This window comes from Antechinus flavipes, chromosome 4 (genome assembly GCF_016432865.1).
Source record: "Antechinus flavipes isolate AdamAnt ecotype Samford, QLD, Australia chromosome 4, AdamAnt_v2, whole genome shotgun sequence".
NCBI classification, from domain to species: domain Eukaryota; kingdom Metazoa; phylum Chordata; class Mammalia; order Dasyuromorphia; family Dasyuridae; genus Antechinus; species Antechinus flavipes.
This window is the reverse complement of record NC_067401.1, coordinates 679,636-696,057: the sequence shown is the minus strand read 5'-3', so window position 1 is coordinate 696,057 and position 16,422 is coordinate 679,636. Positions and strand designations below refer to the sequence as shown.

At 57.9% G+C, this 16,422-nt stretch overlaps 1 protein-coding gene across 1 annotated transcript in view; it reads left to right on the top strand.

The window, feature by feature from the left end:
• The window catches only part of TSPEAR (thrombospondin type laminin G domain and EAR repeats), a 41,155-nt gene extending 27,958 nt beyond the window's left edge, over window positions 1-13,197 (top strand). The window contains exons 11-13 of the mRNA XM_051992954.1: window positions 4,180-4,367; window positions 5,733-5,834; window positions 10,604-13,197. Coding sequence (XP_051848914.1) covers window positions 4,180-4,367; window positions 5,733-5,834; window positions 10,604-10,757 — 444 coding nt within the window. The 3' untranslated portion in view covers window positions 10,758-13,197. The remainder of the gene's footprint in view (window positions 1-4,179; window positions 4,368-5,732; window positions 5,835-10,603) is intronic.
• Window positions 13,198-16,422: the final 3,225 nt, after the last annotated feature.

Sequence of the window (16,422 nt, the reverse complement as noted above, 5' to 3'; positions counted from 1 at the left end):
TGCCAGGCTGGGCTTGGTCCTGTCTCTCCCTGATCTGATGAGCAGTGAACAGGCTTGGGATTGTCCAGAGGGACCGTGGTGGGCCGGGCGCAGGACCGGGGCCCTCTGCTGGCCCACAGAGAGGCTTCCGCACTCGGCCGGGAGCTCTGGCTCTCATTAGGGAAAAGTCTCCGCATGTGGAGGGGAAGGAGAAGGCCCATCCCGGGATCAGAGCCAGGAGGGGCGGCTCCCCTTGCTGAGCCATCAGGCAGGAAACACTCATGTTCTCGGATAGTCTGCCGTCGCCGCTTCTGGGAGAAAGGGTTCCCAAGGCGGCACGCCTGGGACCGGGCAGGGGTCTCTGATTGCAGTAGGACAGGCCCAGGGCGGCCAAAGGCTGAGGGAGAGCTCTGGCTACAGCTGGTGCCAGGAAGGGATGCCCGTGCCCGCCCCGGGCGACCACGAACGCCCATCTTCCCTTCTCCTGGAGCCTTCAGGGATGGCCACCCAGTGTCAGCTGCAGTGCCCTCTGGGAGCCTCTCCCGGGCCCTCAGCCAAGCCCTCCTGCCCCCCAGCCTCTCTCTCCAGAGCCCGGGGTCCCTGACTGGAGGCCCTAGCTCTAAGTCTTTTCTCTCAAACTTCCCCTGGCCCGACCCTAAAAATGCACATGTGGAAGCCCCATGGTCTAGCAGGCATCAAGCCATTAACCCTTGGTAAGTCACGTTGTAAGTTTAATACTGGTGAGCTCCAAAAGAGAAACTGCAGCGAGTGGGGGGGTTCCCCCATGTGCACACCAGGGTGGGAGGTGGGGCGCCCCCCGGGCAGCAGCCTCCGAGGAAACCCCCAGCAAGCCTGGGTCTGGGGTTCTCTTTGGGGCCGCAGTGTCACTGGGGCCGGACGGGCTTCCTTGGGGCTCCTGCCTTCTGTGGCCCCTCTGCCCCCCAGATGGAAGGCAGCCCCAGAGCAGGGCAAAGAAGCCCTGGTTTGGTGGGAAGGTTCCCTAAAGACTCATCATTGGGGATACTCCCAGTCATGGTGGTTTTATCCCAAGCCATGAATAACAACTGGTAGTGTAGATATAGCTGGTGGTCTCTCCCCAAAGCAGAAAGAGCAGCTGGCGGTGTGGACGTAGCTGGTGGTTTTTCTGTGAGACAAAGAGCAGCTGGCGGTGTGGACATAGCCGGTGGTTTTTCTGTGAGACAAAGAGCAGCTGGCGGTGTGGACGTAGCCGGTGGTTTTTCTGTAAGACAAAGAGCAGCTGGCGGTGTGGATGTAGCCGGTGGTTTTTCTGTGAGACACAAAGAGCAGCTGGCGGTGTGGACGTAGCCGGTGGTTTTTCTGTGAGACAAAGAGCAGCTGGCGGTGTGGACGTAGCCGGTGGTTTTTCTGTGAGACACAAAGAGCAGCTGGCGGTGTGGACATAGCCGGTGGTTTTTCTGTGAGACACAAAGAGCAGCTGGCGGTGTGGACGTAGCCGGTGGTTTTTCTGTGAGACAAAGAGCAGCTGGCGGTGTGGACATAGCCGGTGGTTTTTCTGTGAGACAAAGAGCAGCTGGCGGTGTGGACGTAGCCGGTGGTTTTTCTGTGAGACACAAAGAGCAGCTGGTGGTGTGGACATAGCTGGTGGTTTTTCTGTGAGACACAAAGAGCAGCTGGCGGTGTGGACATAGCCGGTGGTTTTTCTGTGAGACACAAAGAGCAGCTGGCGGTGTGGACATAGCCGGTGGTTTTTCTGTGAGACACAAAGAGCAGCTGGTGGTGTGGACATAGCTGGTGGTTTTTCTGTAAGACAAAGAGCAGCTGGCGGTGTGGACATAGCTGGTGGTTTTTCTGTGAGACAAAGAGCAGCTGGGGGTGTGGACGTAGCCGGTGGTTTTTCTGTGAGACACAAAGAGCAGCTGGCGGTGTGGACGTAGCTGGTGGTTTTTCTGTGAGACACAAAGAGCAGCTGGCGGTGTGGACGTAGCCGGTGGTTTTTCTGTGAGACACAAAGAGCAGCTGGCGGTGTGGATGTAGCCGGTGGTTTTTCTGTGAGACACAAAGAGCAGCTGGCGGTGTGGACGTAGCCGGTGGTTTTTCTGTGAGACATGGCAGCAAAGACAGAATGGCTTGGGAGGGAAAGAAGGCGGGGAGGGGGGAGAAGCAGAGGGGGGAGCAGGTGGCCGAGCAGCCTCAGGCTTCTGCCTGAACTCCTCGTCTGGCTCCCACTGACCTTTTGAAAAGATCTTTTTCCAAATGATCTTTTCTGCATTTCCTCCCATCCCCGCGTGAGTTTCCAAGGGTGCCCGATTTCTATTCAGCTCGGGGCCTCCGATTTTTCGGCTCCCTCCCAAACGCCAGATGCAGGTTCAACGCGAACCATCCTTTTAGCCACGTCTCCGTCTCCGTCCCATTCTCGCCGGCCTCCTCCTCCGCTGGCGCGGGCTGCGGGCGCCTCGCTTTATGAAGCCCGCTTCGGGCGGCCCACGTGGCGCAGGCGTGTCGGGGACATGGCCCGGTGTCACAAGGGGGACCGGGAAAACCCGGGCCGCTCACAGAGCGAGCCCAAGGGCCAACAGAAGGCTACCCCGGCGTTCCCGTCACAGGATGGGCCCTGGTGTGGGCCCCCAGAGCTGGCCGGGCGGGCGGACACAGATGGGCTGCAATCTGCATCACCGGAGGGAACGCCACCCGGGGGAGGAGGATCGGACCTCATCCTTCCTCTCTGCCCCCGGCCCGCCCTCAGTGCTGTGGAGCAGGGGCCCAAACTCAGCCTTTCTGCTAGTGCCCTCGGCCTGAGCTTCCGGACTTGTTGGAAGGCTTCAAGTGGATTATTACCCTGACGGTCCCTGCCGCTCTCGGGAGCGGACACGGAATTTCCCCTGAGATAAAGGGGCTTAGGGAAATTCCCAAGGGGGAGGGGGGAGACAAAGGCTGCTTTCTGCCTGCCAGGTTTAGATTTCCATATGGAGGGGAAATAATGGCCGGGCCCAGAGCCCTCAGCCTCCACAGAAGAGAGGCTGGCCACGGAGCCAGCCCTGAGACGTCGCTGTTCCCCCTCCCCAGAGGGGGCCGGCCAAACCCCCCAGGACCGCCAGGGGGCCAAGGGCCCGCCAGGAGCAGTCAGGAGTCCCTGGGTCCTCCTCTGTGGAAGTCACTTCTCTAAGCCACGAGCCGCCACCGCGGCCGCCTCCCACCTTGGCCTTTGGTGGCCTGCCGAGGGTCCGCTCTGGGATCTCCGGCTTTGGGGGTAAAGGCTTTCTCCTCAGTTTGCCCAGCTTGACAATGGGGAGAAGTCGTCACAAACCACATTTCACATTGCTTTTTGGGAGACTCTTCCCAGGTCAATGTTTGTGAATTATTGGAACCCCCCCCGTCTCCCAGTCAATTAAAAAGCACCAGGGGGGCCGCGCTCCCCTCGGTGAGCAGAGGTTTGTCCGTTATTGGGGTGTGTGGGAAACCGCTTCCATTTTTCCACCAGTGATTATAGTGGAAGAAAGCAGCGCCTTCTTGTGGACACTAGGCTCAGAGGCAGGGACTCAGCATCTTGTTGCTGGGGGAAGAAAATGGGATTTTTCCTAAGGAAAGTTTTTTCTTTCTAGAATCCATAGGATTTGGGGCGGGGGGGACCCCATAATCTGTCTGGTCCAGGCTCCCCCGTTACAGATGAGGAGGTAGAGGCCCAGAGGGACTGAATCACCCAGGGGGCAAGTGGCTGAGCGGGGACGCACAAAGGGGAGTCCTGGGCAGCCGGCTCGTTTCTGGGCTCACGGTGGCTCCCGGGCCCTGCCGCTCTGCCCCCTCTGGGTCTAGCTCTGCTGGGCTGGGATGGCTGCACGTTTGGCCGAGTGTGAAACAAGGAGCCCCTGCAGCCCGCCGGTGAAAGTGGGCTCCCCAGCTGGCTCGGGGCTCGGCAGAGGGCCCCCTGACACCGGGGTGGAGGGCCGGGGGAGCCTCGGCGCGGCACAGGGACCCGGGAAGCGGTTCCCCCACGGGCAGCAGGGCCCGGGCTGGCCGGCCTCCGCCCCCTCTCCGGCAGCTGTGGAAGACTGAATGCCCCGTGCTGGAGGGCAGGGGAGAGAAGGCGCTCCAGTCCCTCCCCCGTCTCCCCCGCCCACTCCCCGTCTCCCACCTGGAGGCTTCCACAAGCCTCCCGAGCACCCTGTCACTGCGCTCCCTTCACGTGCTCCCCCTTCACGTGCGCTCCTCGTTTGACCCTAGACCTTCGGGGCTGCAGACTGGGAAGTCTTTCACATCGGGGAGCGGCTCTTCCTGGCCGTGGCCAACAGTCACAGCTATGACAGCGACGCTGGGGCGCAGACCAACTCCTACGCTGTCAACTCCGTCATCTACGAGCTGAACGTCACCGCTCAGATGTTCGTCAAGTTCCAAGACATTCCCACCTACAGGCAGGTACCTGTGGCCTGTGGATCGCCCGCAGGCTCGGGGAACAAGGGGTGGGGCAAAGATCTGGGGGCGCAGAGCCAGCCCTGGGCCTGGGGAGGCCTGAGGTGGCAGCCTGGGCCGGGGTGAGCCCCGAGGCAGTGGGCGGCTGCGGGAGGACATCCCTGTGGCCAGGAGAATGGAGAGGGCCCCACAGCCGTGTCTGTCTGAAGGAGAGGCGGGTGCTCTGGGGAGGGGTCCCGGGGTTCCTACAACTGGACCCATGAGTCCATTGGCAGTAAAGCACTCCCAGCTCAGGAAAGCATTCCACTGCTGCAGTTGGCACCTTCCTGGGACTTGTGTCTTGGAGGAGTAATGTCCCCTGGAGGGGAGATCCCCCTGGAGGAGAGATTCCCCCTGGAGGAGAGATCCCCCTGGAGGAGAGATTCCCCCTGGAGGAGAGATCCCCCTGGAGGAGAGATTCCCCTTGGAGGAGAGATTCCCCCTGGAGGAGAGATGCCTTTGGATCTTTGCCTCCTGGGGCTACTCTGGGTTTTCAGCTGCTCAGTCGCTGCTGGGTTGGGGCCCAGCTCTCCTGCTGCTGTTCCACATGGCCTCCCTGGTCCAGGAACCAGTGAACCCGAGTCTGCCCACGGCCTAGCTCTGGGACATGGTTCCGGGAGCTGTCCATGGCTCTGGACTTAATTTGGGATCTAAGACTTGAGGAGTGGGCGGCCGGGGCCAGAGCCTTGCTCCCAGGGCCCCGAGTGGAAGACTCAGCGATGTCCCCTTTGTGCCACAGAGGCCCCCCTGCGCGGCCCAAGATCCTGCCCATGAGACCATTTAACAATGACCGAGGTCAGCGAGAGTAGCGTGGCCACAGCGCGGAGGCAACGTGACCTACGGGTCCTCTCGTGACGTTGCCCTGGGCCTCCTGGTAGCTCCCGGCCACACCCTGGCAGGACCTTCGAGCAGAAGCCTTGGCTGGGAGGAGGGACACTAAGACACACTGGGATCCCCGGGCCCTGGCTTTGGGCCTTCAGGAAAGCCTGGCCAGGGTCAGTCAGGACCAGCACCGAGAAGCTGCGCGCAGCCCCAGCCGCCCTGAAGTTTGGGGTATTCTGAGGGCAAATGCTGGCTGCCTTTGGAGATGGGGGGGGGCTCATTTGTCATAGATCCATTTCCCAGGGACTTGTGGATGTGTGCCCGAGGTGACTTGGGGCTGGCCTTGGGCTTGAGCCTCGTCCTTTGCCGCGAGACCCAGACCCACCTCCTCCTTCCAACAATGGCGCCACCCTCCTCCGACATTGCTCCCCATAACGCCCTGGGGGAGGGGCTGCTGCCCCCCCCCCCCGTCCTCCCCCCCTGACTGCCCTGTGCTCTCTCTGCAGTGCTCTGGACTGGGAGTTTTTCTCTGTGGGAGAAGATTACTTCCTGGTTGTCGCGAACTCCTTTGATGGGGAGTCCTTCTCCGTGAACAGTATTATATACAGGTACCCCCTCCACCACCGCCGCTCCCCTGCAGACAGCCCCACGGTTGTTGCCACAGAAAGGATGGCAGGAGGGCGACCAGCTCTCTGGGGCCGCCTCCTTCCTCTGCCGTTGGGATCGGGGAAGAGCCTCCCGGGCCAGGAGGCAGACTCCAGAGGGGAGGCCGGCTTCTCAGGGCTGACGGAGCCAGGGGGCGACTGCACACACCTACGCCCCCTCCCACTGGGGCTGCTGGGCTCCTTAGAGCATGTGAATGGAGCTTTCCTCGAGGCTGATGAGGCAGGGAACGCAGGAGGCCGAGGAGGCCGAGGATCCCCAAGGGAAGTGAGGCAGAAGCCGGGCCCTCTCCTAACAGCCCGTGGTGAAGCTCTCGGGGAGGAGGTGTTGTGATAGCTGGAGCTCCCTGGCGGCCAGGGGCCCACAAGGCCCAGAGGGGCTGGGAGGCCCGGAGGCTCGGAGGGTATTGGGCAGACAGCTCCCAGTCCAGTGCATCGAGGGTCGGCAGCTGGAGGTCCAAACTTCTCCCCCAGGCTCAGAGACGCCCAACGTCCCTCCCATCCCAGGCCACCGGTGGGGAAGGAGAAGCAGCTTGCATGGACGTGGCTGGCTGCCCATGCGATTCCAGCAGTCCTCGCCTCTACCCAGCACCCCCGGCTACCTCTCCCCCTTTTCTCCTCAGCCCTCGTGCCCTTCCTCCCAGCAGAAGTTGGCCTGGTAGCTGTTACCAGGGACATGGAGGCCATTTGTCCCAAGCTTACCCCTCCCTCTGAGCCCCAACACCCTTCCCTGTTTCCCTGGTGCCTCCAGGGGAGGCCGACTCTCCTGCTGCTCGGGTCCCCTCCTGCTGCTGCTCGGGTCCCCTCCTCCTGCTGCTTGGGTCCCCTCCTGCTGCTGCTCGGGTCCCCTCCTCCTGCTGGTCCGGTGCCCTCCTCCTGCTGCTCGGGTCCCTCCTCCTGCTGCTCGGGTCCCCTCCTCCTGCTGCTGCTCGGGTCCCCTCCTGCTGCTGCTCGGGTCCCCTCCTCCTGCTGCTCGGGTCCCCTCCTCCTCCTGCTGCTCGGGTCCCCTCCTGCTGCTCGGGTCCCCTCCTCCTGCTGCTGCTCGGGCCCCCTCCTGCTGCTGCTGCTCGGGTCCCCTCCTGCTGCTGCTGCTCGGGCCCCCTCCTGCTGCTGCTGCTCGGGTCCCCTCCTGCTGCTGCTGCTCGGGTCCCCTCTTGCTGCTCGGGTCCCCTCCTGCTGCTGCTGCTCGGGTCCCCTCCTGCTGCTCGGGTCCCCTCCTCCTGCTGCTGCTCGGGTCCCCTCCTGCTGCTGCTGCTCGGGCCCCCTCCTCCTGCTGGTCCGGTGCCCTCCCCTAGCAGCTCATCCCTTTGATCCCACTTCCCTCTTTTTGCTCTGCAGTTTCCCTCCTCCTCTGGCTCCGGCTGCTGCCAGGAAGCCCGCCCAGATTTCTCCAGTCTCCGAGAGCCTCGGCTGGCCCGCTCCATCTCCTCACGCTTTCCCATATCCCTCCTCCCTTTCGATGCCAGACTGAGGTGCAGCCCGCCACGCGCACGGCCTGCGCTTGCTCCTCACCGCGCCTTCTCCCCTCCTTCCAACACGGCTTGCCTTCCAGTCGCCGGCTGAGGATGTCTTCTCCACCCTCATCCTTCTGGACAGTCTCTGCGGCCGCTGATGCTTAGCCACGCCCTCCTATGCTTAGCCACACCCTCCGGTGCTTAGCCACGCCCCCGATGCTTAGCCACGCCCTCCTTTCGGAGCCTCGTCTTCCCTGCTCTGCCCCAGTCTCGTTCTCAGCTTCCTCTAATAGGTCCTCATCCACTTCTGCCTCTGTCTTGGGGACCTCCCTCTCCGTTGTTCCTTTTCTCTCTGCGTGTGTTTCACAGTACCATCAGGCCTTTGTTTCCTTCTGTCTCTCTATCTCTTTCTCTTCTTCTGTCTCTCTCAACACTACCAGGTCTCTGTTTCTGTGTGGCGCTATCTCTCTCTCATATCTGTCTCTATCTCTCTCAATACCATCAAGTCTCTGTCTCTCTGTTACTCTCCCTCTCCCTCAAAACCATCAGATCTCTGTCTCTGTCTCTCTTTTTGCCTTTGTCTCTCTCAACACTATCAGATCTCTGTCTCTCTAAATCTTTCTCTGTATCTCTCTTTGCCTTTGTCTCTACCTTTTTTTTGTCTCTGTCTCTCTGTCTCTTCTTCTCTGTCTCTCCCTCTGTCCCTCTCTGTCTCTGTCCCTCTCTGTCTCTGTCCCTCTCTGTCTCTCCCTCTCTGTCCCTCTCTGTCTCTGTCCCTCTCTGTCTCTGTCCCTCTCTGTCTCTCCCTCTCTGTCCCTCTCTGTCTCTCCCTCTCTCTCCCTCTCTGTCTCTGTCCCTCTCTGTCTCTGTCCCTCTCTGTCTCTGCCCCTCTCTGTCTCTGTCCCTCTCTGTCCCTCTCTGTCTCTCCCTCTCTGTCCCTCTCTGTCTCTCCCTCTCTCTCCCTCTCTGTCTCTGTCCCTCTCTGTCTCTCCCTCTGTCCCACTCTGTCTCTGTCTCTCTCTGTCTCTCTCTCTCTGTCCCTCTCTGTCTCTGTCTCTCTCTCTCTGTCCCTCTCTGTCTTTGTCCCTCTCTGTCTCTGTCTCTCTCTGTCTCTCCCTCTCTGTCCCACTCTGTCTCTGTCTCTCTCTCTCTGTCCCTCTCTGTCTCTGTCCCTCTCTGTCTCTGTCTCTCTCTCTCTGTCCCTCTCTGTCTCTGTCCCTCTCTGTCTCTGTCTCTCTCTGTCTCTCTCTCTCTGTCCCTCTCTGTCTCTGTCCCTCTCTGTCTCTGTCTGTCTCTCTCTGTCCCTCTCTGTCTCTGTCTCTCTCTCTCTCTGTCCCTCTCTGTCTCTGTCCCTCTCTGTCTGTCTGTATTTTGCTAACCCCATCAGGGTTACATTCAACCAGCCTCAGCTCTCCTTTTGTCTGCATATCCCAGTTGCCCAGCCTCTCCCCTTGGTCCTGCAGATCGACAGCTCCTGCTCAAGAAGCTCCTGTAACTCCCTGTTGCTAGGAATATGCAGGGCAAACTCCCCTGCTAGACATTTCCTGTCCTTCCCACTGTGGCTTCATTTGATCCTCACAGATCTTTCCAAGCCCACCCCACGCTCTATGTTCCAGTCAGCCCAACATTCCATCTCCAGCCTCCATGCCTTTGCCCAGGTTGTGCTCCTTCCCCCCCTCCCCAGAATGTTCCTTCCCTTCTCCTCTTGGAGTCTCTTCTTCCCTGAAAGACTCTGCTTAAGTCCCCTCTCTTGCAAGAGGCTGGCCCTGCCTCCCCTGAAGTTATTTTGTACTTATATGATGCTGATTAATTCCTGAATACACAAAATGTGCTCCTTGAGGGCAGGACCGTTTTTCTTTATATCCCAGTAGGCCCAGGAGGCACTCAGGCTAGACAGAGATGGGATGGAACCCAATCCCCTTTTGGGATGACCTTTGGGCAATGGGGTTCTCCCCACCCCGACAAGCCCTCTGTAAACATAAACAGCAGACAAAGCCATAAGCATCAATTAAGCACCTACTGGATACTGTATAACTAGGCTAAGTGCTGGGGATGAGCCTCTAAGAACTCACAATCAAATACAGAGACCTGGTAGTGTGAGAGAGACAGAGGGAGAGAAAGAGAAAGAGAGAGACAGAAGGAAACAAAGAGACAGCCTGTGTGTGGTAGACCTGGCAAGTTAGGAAGTGTCTCTGAGGGAAATCCTTAGGTTAAGCAGATCTTGAATATAAACACACCCTGATGCATCTTTGCTATCCATTCAATACCTGTGCTGGGCAGGGTACACAGGACCAAGCCTGCCCTTTAGCCATGAGAGAGCTTGTCCACGGGGCACACGGGTTCTGTCCTTGAACCTTCAGCAGGGCCCTAAATGCCCCAAGCAGCAGAAAGGCCAGAGTTCATGTCCCACTTGGGTGATGTCCTACAACGTGGCCGTGGCCCTCCCGGGTGATGCCCTAGCAGCGTGGCCGTGGCCTCCCGGGTGATGCCCTAGCAGCGTGGCCGTGGCCCTCCCGGGTGATGCCCTAGCAGCGTGGCCGTGGCCTCCCGGGTGATGCCCTAGCAGCGTGGCCGTGGCCCTCCCGGGTGATGCCCTAGCAGCGTGGCCGTGGCCCTCCCGGGTGATGCCCTAGCAGCGTGGCCATGGCCTCCCGGGTGATGCCCTAGCAGCGTGGCCGTGGCCCTCCCGGGTGATGCCCTAGCAGCGTGGCCGTGGCCTCCCGGGTAATGCCCTAGCAGCGTGGCCGTGGCCCTCCCGGGTGATGCCCTAGCAGCGTGGCCATGGCCCTCCCGGGTGATGCCCTAGCAGCGTGGCCGTGGCCCTCCCGGGTGATGCCCTAGCAGCGTGGCCGTGGCCCTCCCGGGTGATGCCCTAGCAGCGTGGCCGTGGCCCTCCCGGGTGATGCCCTAGCAGCGTGGCCGTGGCCTCCCGGGTGATGCCCTAGCAGCGTGGCCATGGCCTCCCGGGTAATGCCCTAGCAGCGTGGCCATGAGCAAGTCCCTGGGATGCCAATATGGTGGCCCCTGGGCCCAATCCAATCACAGAAGAGTGAGATGTAGAGACTAAAAAAGGGAAGGACCTTTGCAGGCCGCCCCGCCCAATCCTCTTCTTTTCCAGAGGAAGGGGCTGAGGCCCAGGAAGGGGAGGTGACACAGGGAAGAAGGGGCTGAACCTGAGCTTGAGCCTAGCTCCTCCCAGTAACTCTGGGTCAGTGGCGAGCGCCCCCATGGCAGGGCCTGATTCCCTCTCTCCTCTTGTAGGTGGCAAGGCTACGAAGGCTTCGTGGCCGTTCACCACCTCCCAACCTTCGGCTGCAGGGACTGGGAAGCCTTCAACACAACCACAGGCTCCTACCTCATGTATTCCAGTGCCAAAGAGCCGCTCTCCAGGGTGCTGAGGCTGAAAATAAGCTGAGCCAGGCAGCCACATCCCACCTTGCCTCGCCTTCCGCCACCTTCCCAGGAGCCCTGGGAATAGCTGCACTTGAGGACAGCCCCCTGGTTTGGATGACTCTGGATTGGCTACAAGGGGAGGGGGCACCTGGGCACCATCTGGCACTTTAAAGACCTCTTACTGACTCCTCCACTTGGGAGGAGAGCAGACACTGCCTGCATGGGCAGGAACCCCCTACTCCCTGATTTCCCCCACAAAGAAGTTGGCAGATTCCTTCCCGAGAGAGTCTTTCCTGGTACGCGGCAGAAGGGAACGGAGCCAGGGCGCCTTCTGGCTTGGTTTGTTCTCTGTCTCCCTAGTCACGGTTCCTCATTAAGAAAAAGGGCAGCATCCCTCAGTGGGACTGGTTCTCACAGGGCAGCACTCGCAGCTCAGCACACAGGGAGAGGAAGGTCTGCTCCCTGCTGGAGTTCGTGGTCAAGCTTTTGGACATGGTTACTCCCGAAGGGCCCCCCGTACCAGTGGCGAAGGAAGGTGCCCGTCTCAAGGAGCTGGCCTTCTGAGCCCATGTTCGCAGGGCCTGGGTTCCTCGTGGTGCTTTGGGAGAAGTGCCCTTCAGGTAGAAAGGTGTCTTGTTATTTGCTAAAAGTGAGACCATAAAATTGTTCACCTCCTAGAAAACTGGGGGTTCTCTCAGTGATCTGCAGCCTGCTTCTCCCCTCCCTTCAGCTGTTTGAGATAAGGACTCAGCAGGAAGAACTCACCATGGATAATAGAAGGGGCCAATAATATGTGGCTAAATCACATGTGGGCAGAACGTCTGGACCCTGAAAAGCAGGAGACAGGGGGGAAATGATGGCCTTCTATTTCCAACCCCCAGAAATTCGACCCATTGCAATTAGCCCTGGTTAAGTACCTTCTCTACCAGACACAAGGGGAAAGACACTGGGGAGAGGACTGGCTGGGGAGTCACAAGGCCTCTGACGTACTATAAACATTATGTGGAACTGGCGATGTGGATCTGAGATCCACGAAATTCTCCAAGGCATGGGAGGTGCAATTTACTCCAGGGAGGGAGTTTCTACAGGAGTTCCCTCTACTAATGAGAGCATCAGTCCAAAGGGACACAAAAACAGACCAGGGGCTGTCCTCAGGAACAATACTTTTTATGTGGGTATGCTGTGGAATATTATTACACAGACGATGAAATACTGATTCCGTTAGAGAGAGTGAGCACTAGCAGCTAGGGGAATCAGGGAGAGCTTTGCATGTACCAGTGCAGGATCTGCTGAGGATGCTAAGAAGCAGGGGTGAGGAGGGAGGATGTCCAGGTACAGGGAACAAGCTGTTCAAAGACTGGGAGGGGGGAGATGGTGTCAAGGTCAGGAAGTTGCTTGTAATCCAGTTTGGCTGGAAAGTAAGATCCCTGAGGAAGTCCGGGTAGTGGGATGCAGAGCTGGCTGGTTTTATCCCGGATGCAGGGGGAGCAACATGGCCAGATGGTATCTTGGGAAGGTTCGCCGGGTGAGGAGAGGGAGGCAGAGCAAGCTGGCCACCGTCGTTAGCCACAGACCAGGGACAGTGAAAGTGTGCTGCCCACAAGTAGGAGGGGGGAGAAGAGAGGAGTGCACGAGGGGAGAGGAGAGGAGAGGAGTACACATCTGGCCCTTGGTGAAACGGGCTTCCAGCCCGCCTGCTCTTTCCCCTCACAGAGAAGAAGGAAACATGGAGAGTGTGGCCTCCATCTGCATCTTCCCAGAAATCTGGGACATAGTGAGTGAGAGAGGCAGGAGCACAAGAAGTTCTTCCCAGGCAATCGGGGACAAGCAAGAGGCGGTGCTGTACAATGGAAAGTGCTGGATTGGGAATCGGAGGCCCAAGGTTCAGACCCTGCCTCTGCTCCTTCCTGCCCCTGTGACCTTGGAGGGACACCCCATCTTTCTGGTTTTTGGTTTTCTCCTCTTAAAGTGAGAGCAAGTGGCCTCAGGTGAACACTCTCTGACCCTCAACATCAGGGGCCATCCCATTTCCCAAGCATTTGTAATCCTCCTGGCCAGAGAATCTGGTCCCTTCACATCTCCTGCCTGGCTCGCACCCACTGCCCTCTCTCCCCTTAGAGGTGCTTGCTGGAGCCCTCTCTGCTTCCCAAGTACTTCTATCACCTTTCTTTGTGCTTTCTGTCTCCCAGATATTTCTTCATGCCCTCCTCACTCCATTATTGAGCCCATCTGAGCCAGCCTGGTCGCAGGGATGCTGTCACCTGATACAGGGAAGGGAACTCTGTCATGTCAGAGGAAAGATGCGGGGCTCTGGGGAGCTCTCTGCCCTTTTAGCCACCCCGCCCCATCCTCTGCTTTGTCAAGGAATGTATTTATGTTGCAACGTGTGCTCCCTATGTAGAAGACCCTATTTATTTCATTGTTCTGTTCTTAAATATATTTATGATCTTTCCAACAGAAAAGCTGTGCTCCAGAAGTGTTTCTTACTGGGTAGACCATTTCCTCTCCACACATCCCGTAAGGTGGGCAGCCCAGCATGGCGTGTCCACACCAGAGTGGGCACTGTGCTCTAGGAGTAAAGCAGAATTGAAGTAGCTCCAAAGCAACGTGAGGGGCACAAAGTTAGAGAATCCACCCGACTGTTCTCGGGTTCTTTGTGCCTAATCCCCGGAGGAGCCGTCTGGGCTCCTCTCCGTCTGATCAGCTGCATGTGGACACACTGGACTTCACCCTAGCATAGGGATGCCATTCAGTAGGTCACCAGCGAGCAAATATGTACAAACTAGTTCTAGACAGGATAAATTGGAGATAACCAATGAGGGAAAGCACTGGAGTGAAGCACTATGGGTTGGGAAGGGCTTCCAGTACAAGGTGGGATTTTCATTGGAACTTCAAAGAAGCTGGGGGTGGAGATAAGGAGCGAGAACATTCCACCTACTGCGCTGATCCTTGGTCCCTGTTATTCACTCTGTCCTGTTCCTCCAGAAGGGTTTTTAAAATGCTGCGCTCCAGAATCCACACTTCCCAAAGCGGGAATACTCCCACCACTGCCAGGATCTTTAGCAATTTAGTGGCCCTCCCCAGGCTGCCAGTCCAAGCTTGGTCCTAATGACTGTCACCCAATTAACAAGCATTTGTTAAACATTCTACAATTAGTGGGGGTTTTAACTAATCAGAAAGCAGTCATTAGCTCCTAAAAGGTTCTCCTGGGAGAGAGGAAGAAAGCCCTTCTCCCTTCCTCCTTTAAGCTGACCCCTGGAGATGGGCCGCAGGGTAAAGGCTGGGAAGGAGATCTTGGATTTGGGCTGGGATTCGGATTCTGCCTCTTGCCACCTGAGTCCTCTCTGGAACTCATTTTTCTCATTTACACGATGAGGCGTTCAGAATAGAGGGTCTCCAGGATCCTAAATCTTGCTGTGATCATTCATTGCAAAGACCAGAGAGCTTAGCAACAAGCAAGGTCAGCCTGTTGCGAGGGACGTTCAAGAAGGATGGAATGAGGGACAGCACGAGAGTAGCATGTCCTAGAGGAGAGGGCGAACACTGTAGGATGGGGATCCAAGTATTGAAGCCGAAGTAGGGGCCACCAAGACCAACCTGGGTGTCCCTTTAGCCCCAATCATAACTGACAGTTTCTGTGCTAGAAAGGTAGGAAGTTTGGGGATTGGGGGGACCAGATGACCCCTCAAACAGACTGAAACAAGTATACTGCCTTTTAAGGGGTTAGGACATCTCCCTATTACCTCTGTGTTCTCACCACCAGCTTTGATCAAGTAGGAGCTCCATCTTCTTTTTGAAAGTTTTTTTTCCCAAAGCTCAGTCTGTCCAATTGACCTTAGATGTTGAGCAAACCCTGCAGATGGAAGGCGAGGTGAGCTGTCGCCGAAGCCCCTCCCACCAAATCCTGTCAAATCGCTTTAGTTGGTTTTGTGGGACCGGGGTGGGGTGGGGGGGTTCAGGAGAAAGTCTAAGAAGTCCTCAGCTATGGCCTTGGTTGAACAGCTGCAGCCAGAGAGTGATTAATGCTGGTCTGGGAGTGTTGTCTGCGACACCCTCCAGGATGGTCTTCAGCCCTGTCCTTTACATGTTTGTCACTGGCCATAAGGCCCTGGGAAATCACCAGGTCTTCCTGTACCTAGTTTTCTTTTTCTGCTGTTTCCGACAGCTGAGGGTTGTGTCCTTAGGGTGCTGGTAGCCTCTGGCTCTGTGCTCTCCGGCTACAGATGTTTGAAGAGCCACAGATGGAAGAGATTATGTTCATTCTGTGCTGCTCCAAGAGGTCAAACTGGGTGAAGTTCTGGGGAGTCAGATTCCCTGGGAGGTAGTGAGCTCCCTGTCACTGGAAGTACACAAACAAAGGACGATGGCCGTCTCAGGACCGTGGAAGCAGCCTTGCTTTGGGAGCTAGGGTGGGCTCCATGGTTTCAGATGCCCCTTCCTGCTGCGAGGGACTGTGACCTCAGGTAGAGCTGTAAGCAAATTGGCCCCCGAGTTGACATCCCTTTCCTTGTTCCCTTGAACAGGAGGTGGGGACCCTCAGAAATTCTCTGCAGGTGTCGGAGTGCAGCCCCAGTGAATGCCGAGAGTGAATGAATACCCCAGGCCAGCAGAAGATGTGCTTTGCAATCTCCGTCTATTAATCTGAGCGCCAGGGCTTACACACTCTTTAACTAGTGTTAACAACTTCCTCCAGGGGCCTCTCGGTACCTTCCAGGGTTAATGCACAGACCATACTTTGACATCCCACTTCACCTTAACTGGCAAAAACAAGATCTCGATCGTGACAGGGCCGTCGATGACAGAAATCGTCACCACAGAGTTGTACAGAACAGCTGTGGTGCCTTGTCCCTGTCACGTGCCCTCTCCATCAGGATCATTCTCCGTGTATCCCGGGTGTGGCTTTCAAAGATTGTTAGGGAGCCGGTGAGCCAGGGCCTCCAACTGTTCAGCCCTGACAGGGAGCAGATCTCAAGGGATCCGCGGACTGGACTCTTCCTGTAAAGAGCTTATTCAGGACGGGCCCTCTCCAACCTACAGCCCAGGTGCCCTGTGCATCTGGGGGACCCTGGCTAGCACGCACCAGAGCAGGGCTCCTCCACCATCTGCCCTGGGCTCCCTTGACCCTGGCTGGGAAAAGCCTGGGGCCTTTTCTTCAGAATCGTGTTTTTAATGGGGCCCCAAATAAAACGCGCAGAATTATGGAGAAAGCCAAATGTGGGAGGCAGAGTTAGCCAGGTATTCTTAAAAGTGAAGTTCACAGGCCCTACCTTGGGGGAGCCATGGGACCATAAAGGCAAGGGAACTTATCTACTCTGCCTCCATAGGACAGCCCCTTGCCCCGGAAACAGATCATCTTGTGCCCGATGGCCAGCTCCAATGGCCTGATGCGCTCTGGCAGGCCCCTTTCTCTCCCTGAGCCTCAGTTTCCCCCTCAGTACAAAGGGGCCCATGGAAGCTCTTACCCCCAAGCGCATGGCGATCCCTGCTTTTGTCAGCAGGTGGCGCTGCAGAACCAACTTTCTCTAGTTCCTCCTGAAGCACCTTGGGGAATGTGGGTGAGCCCCACTTTAAACCACTTTCAGGCCTGGAGGTCTGGTGGAGAGTGCCCTGCAACAATAACACCAGAAGTTGTCCAAGGGCCAAACCTTTCCATTCCCTTCTTCTTGGGCGGCTGCGCCAAAGAAAGT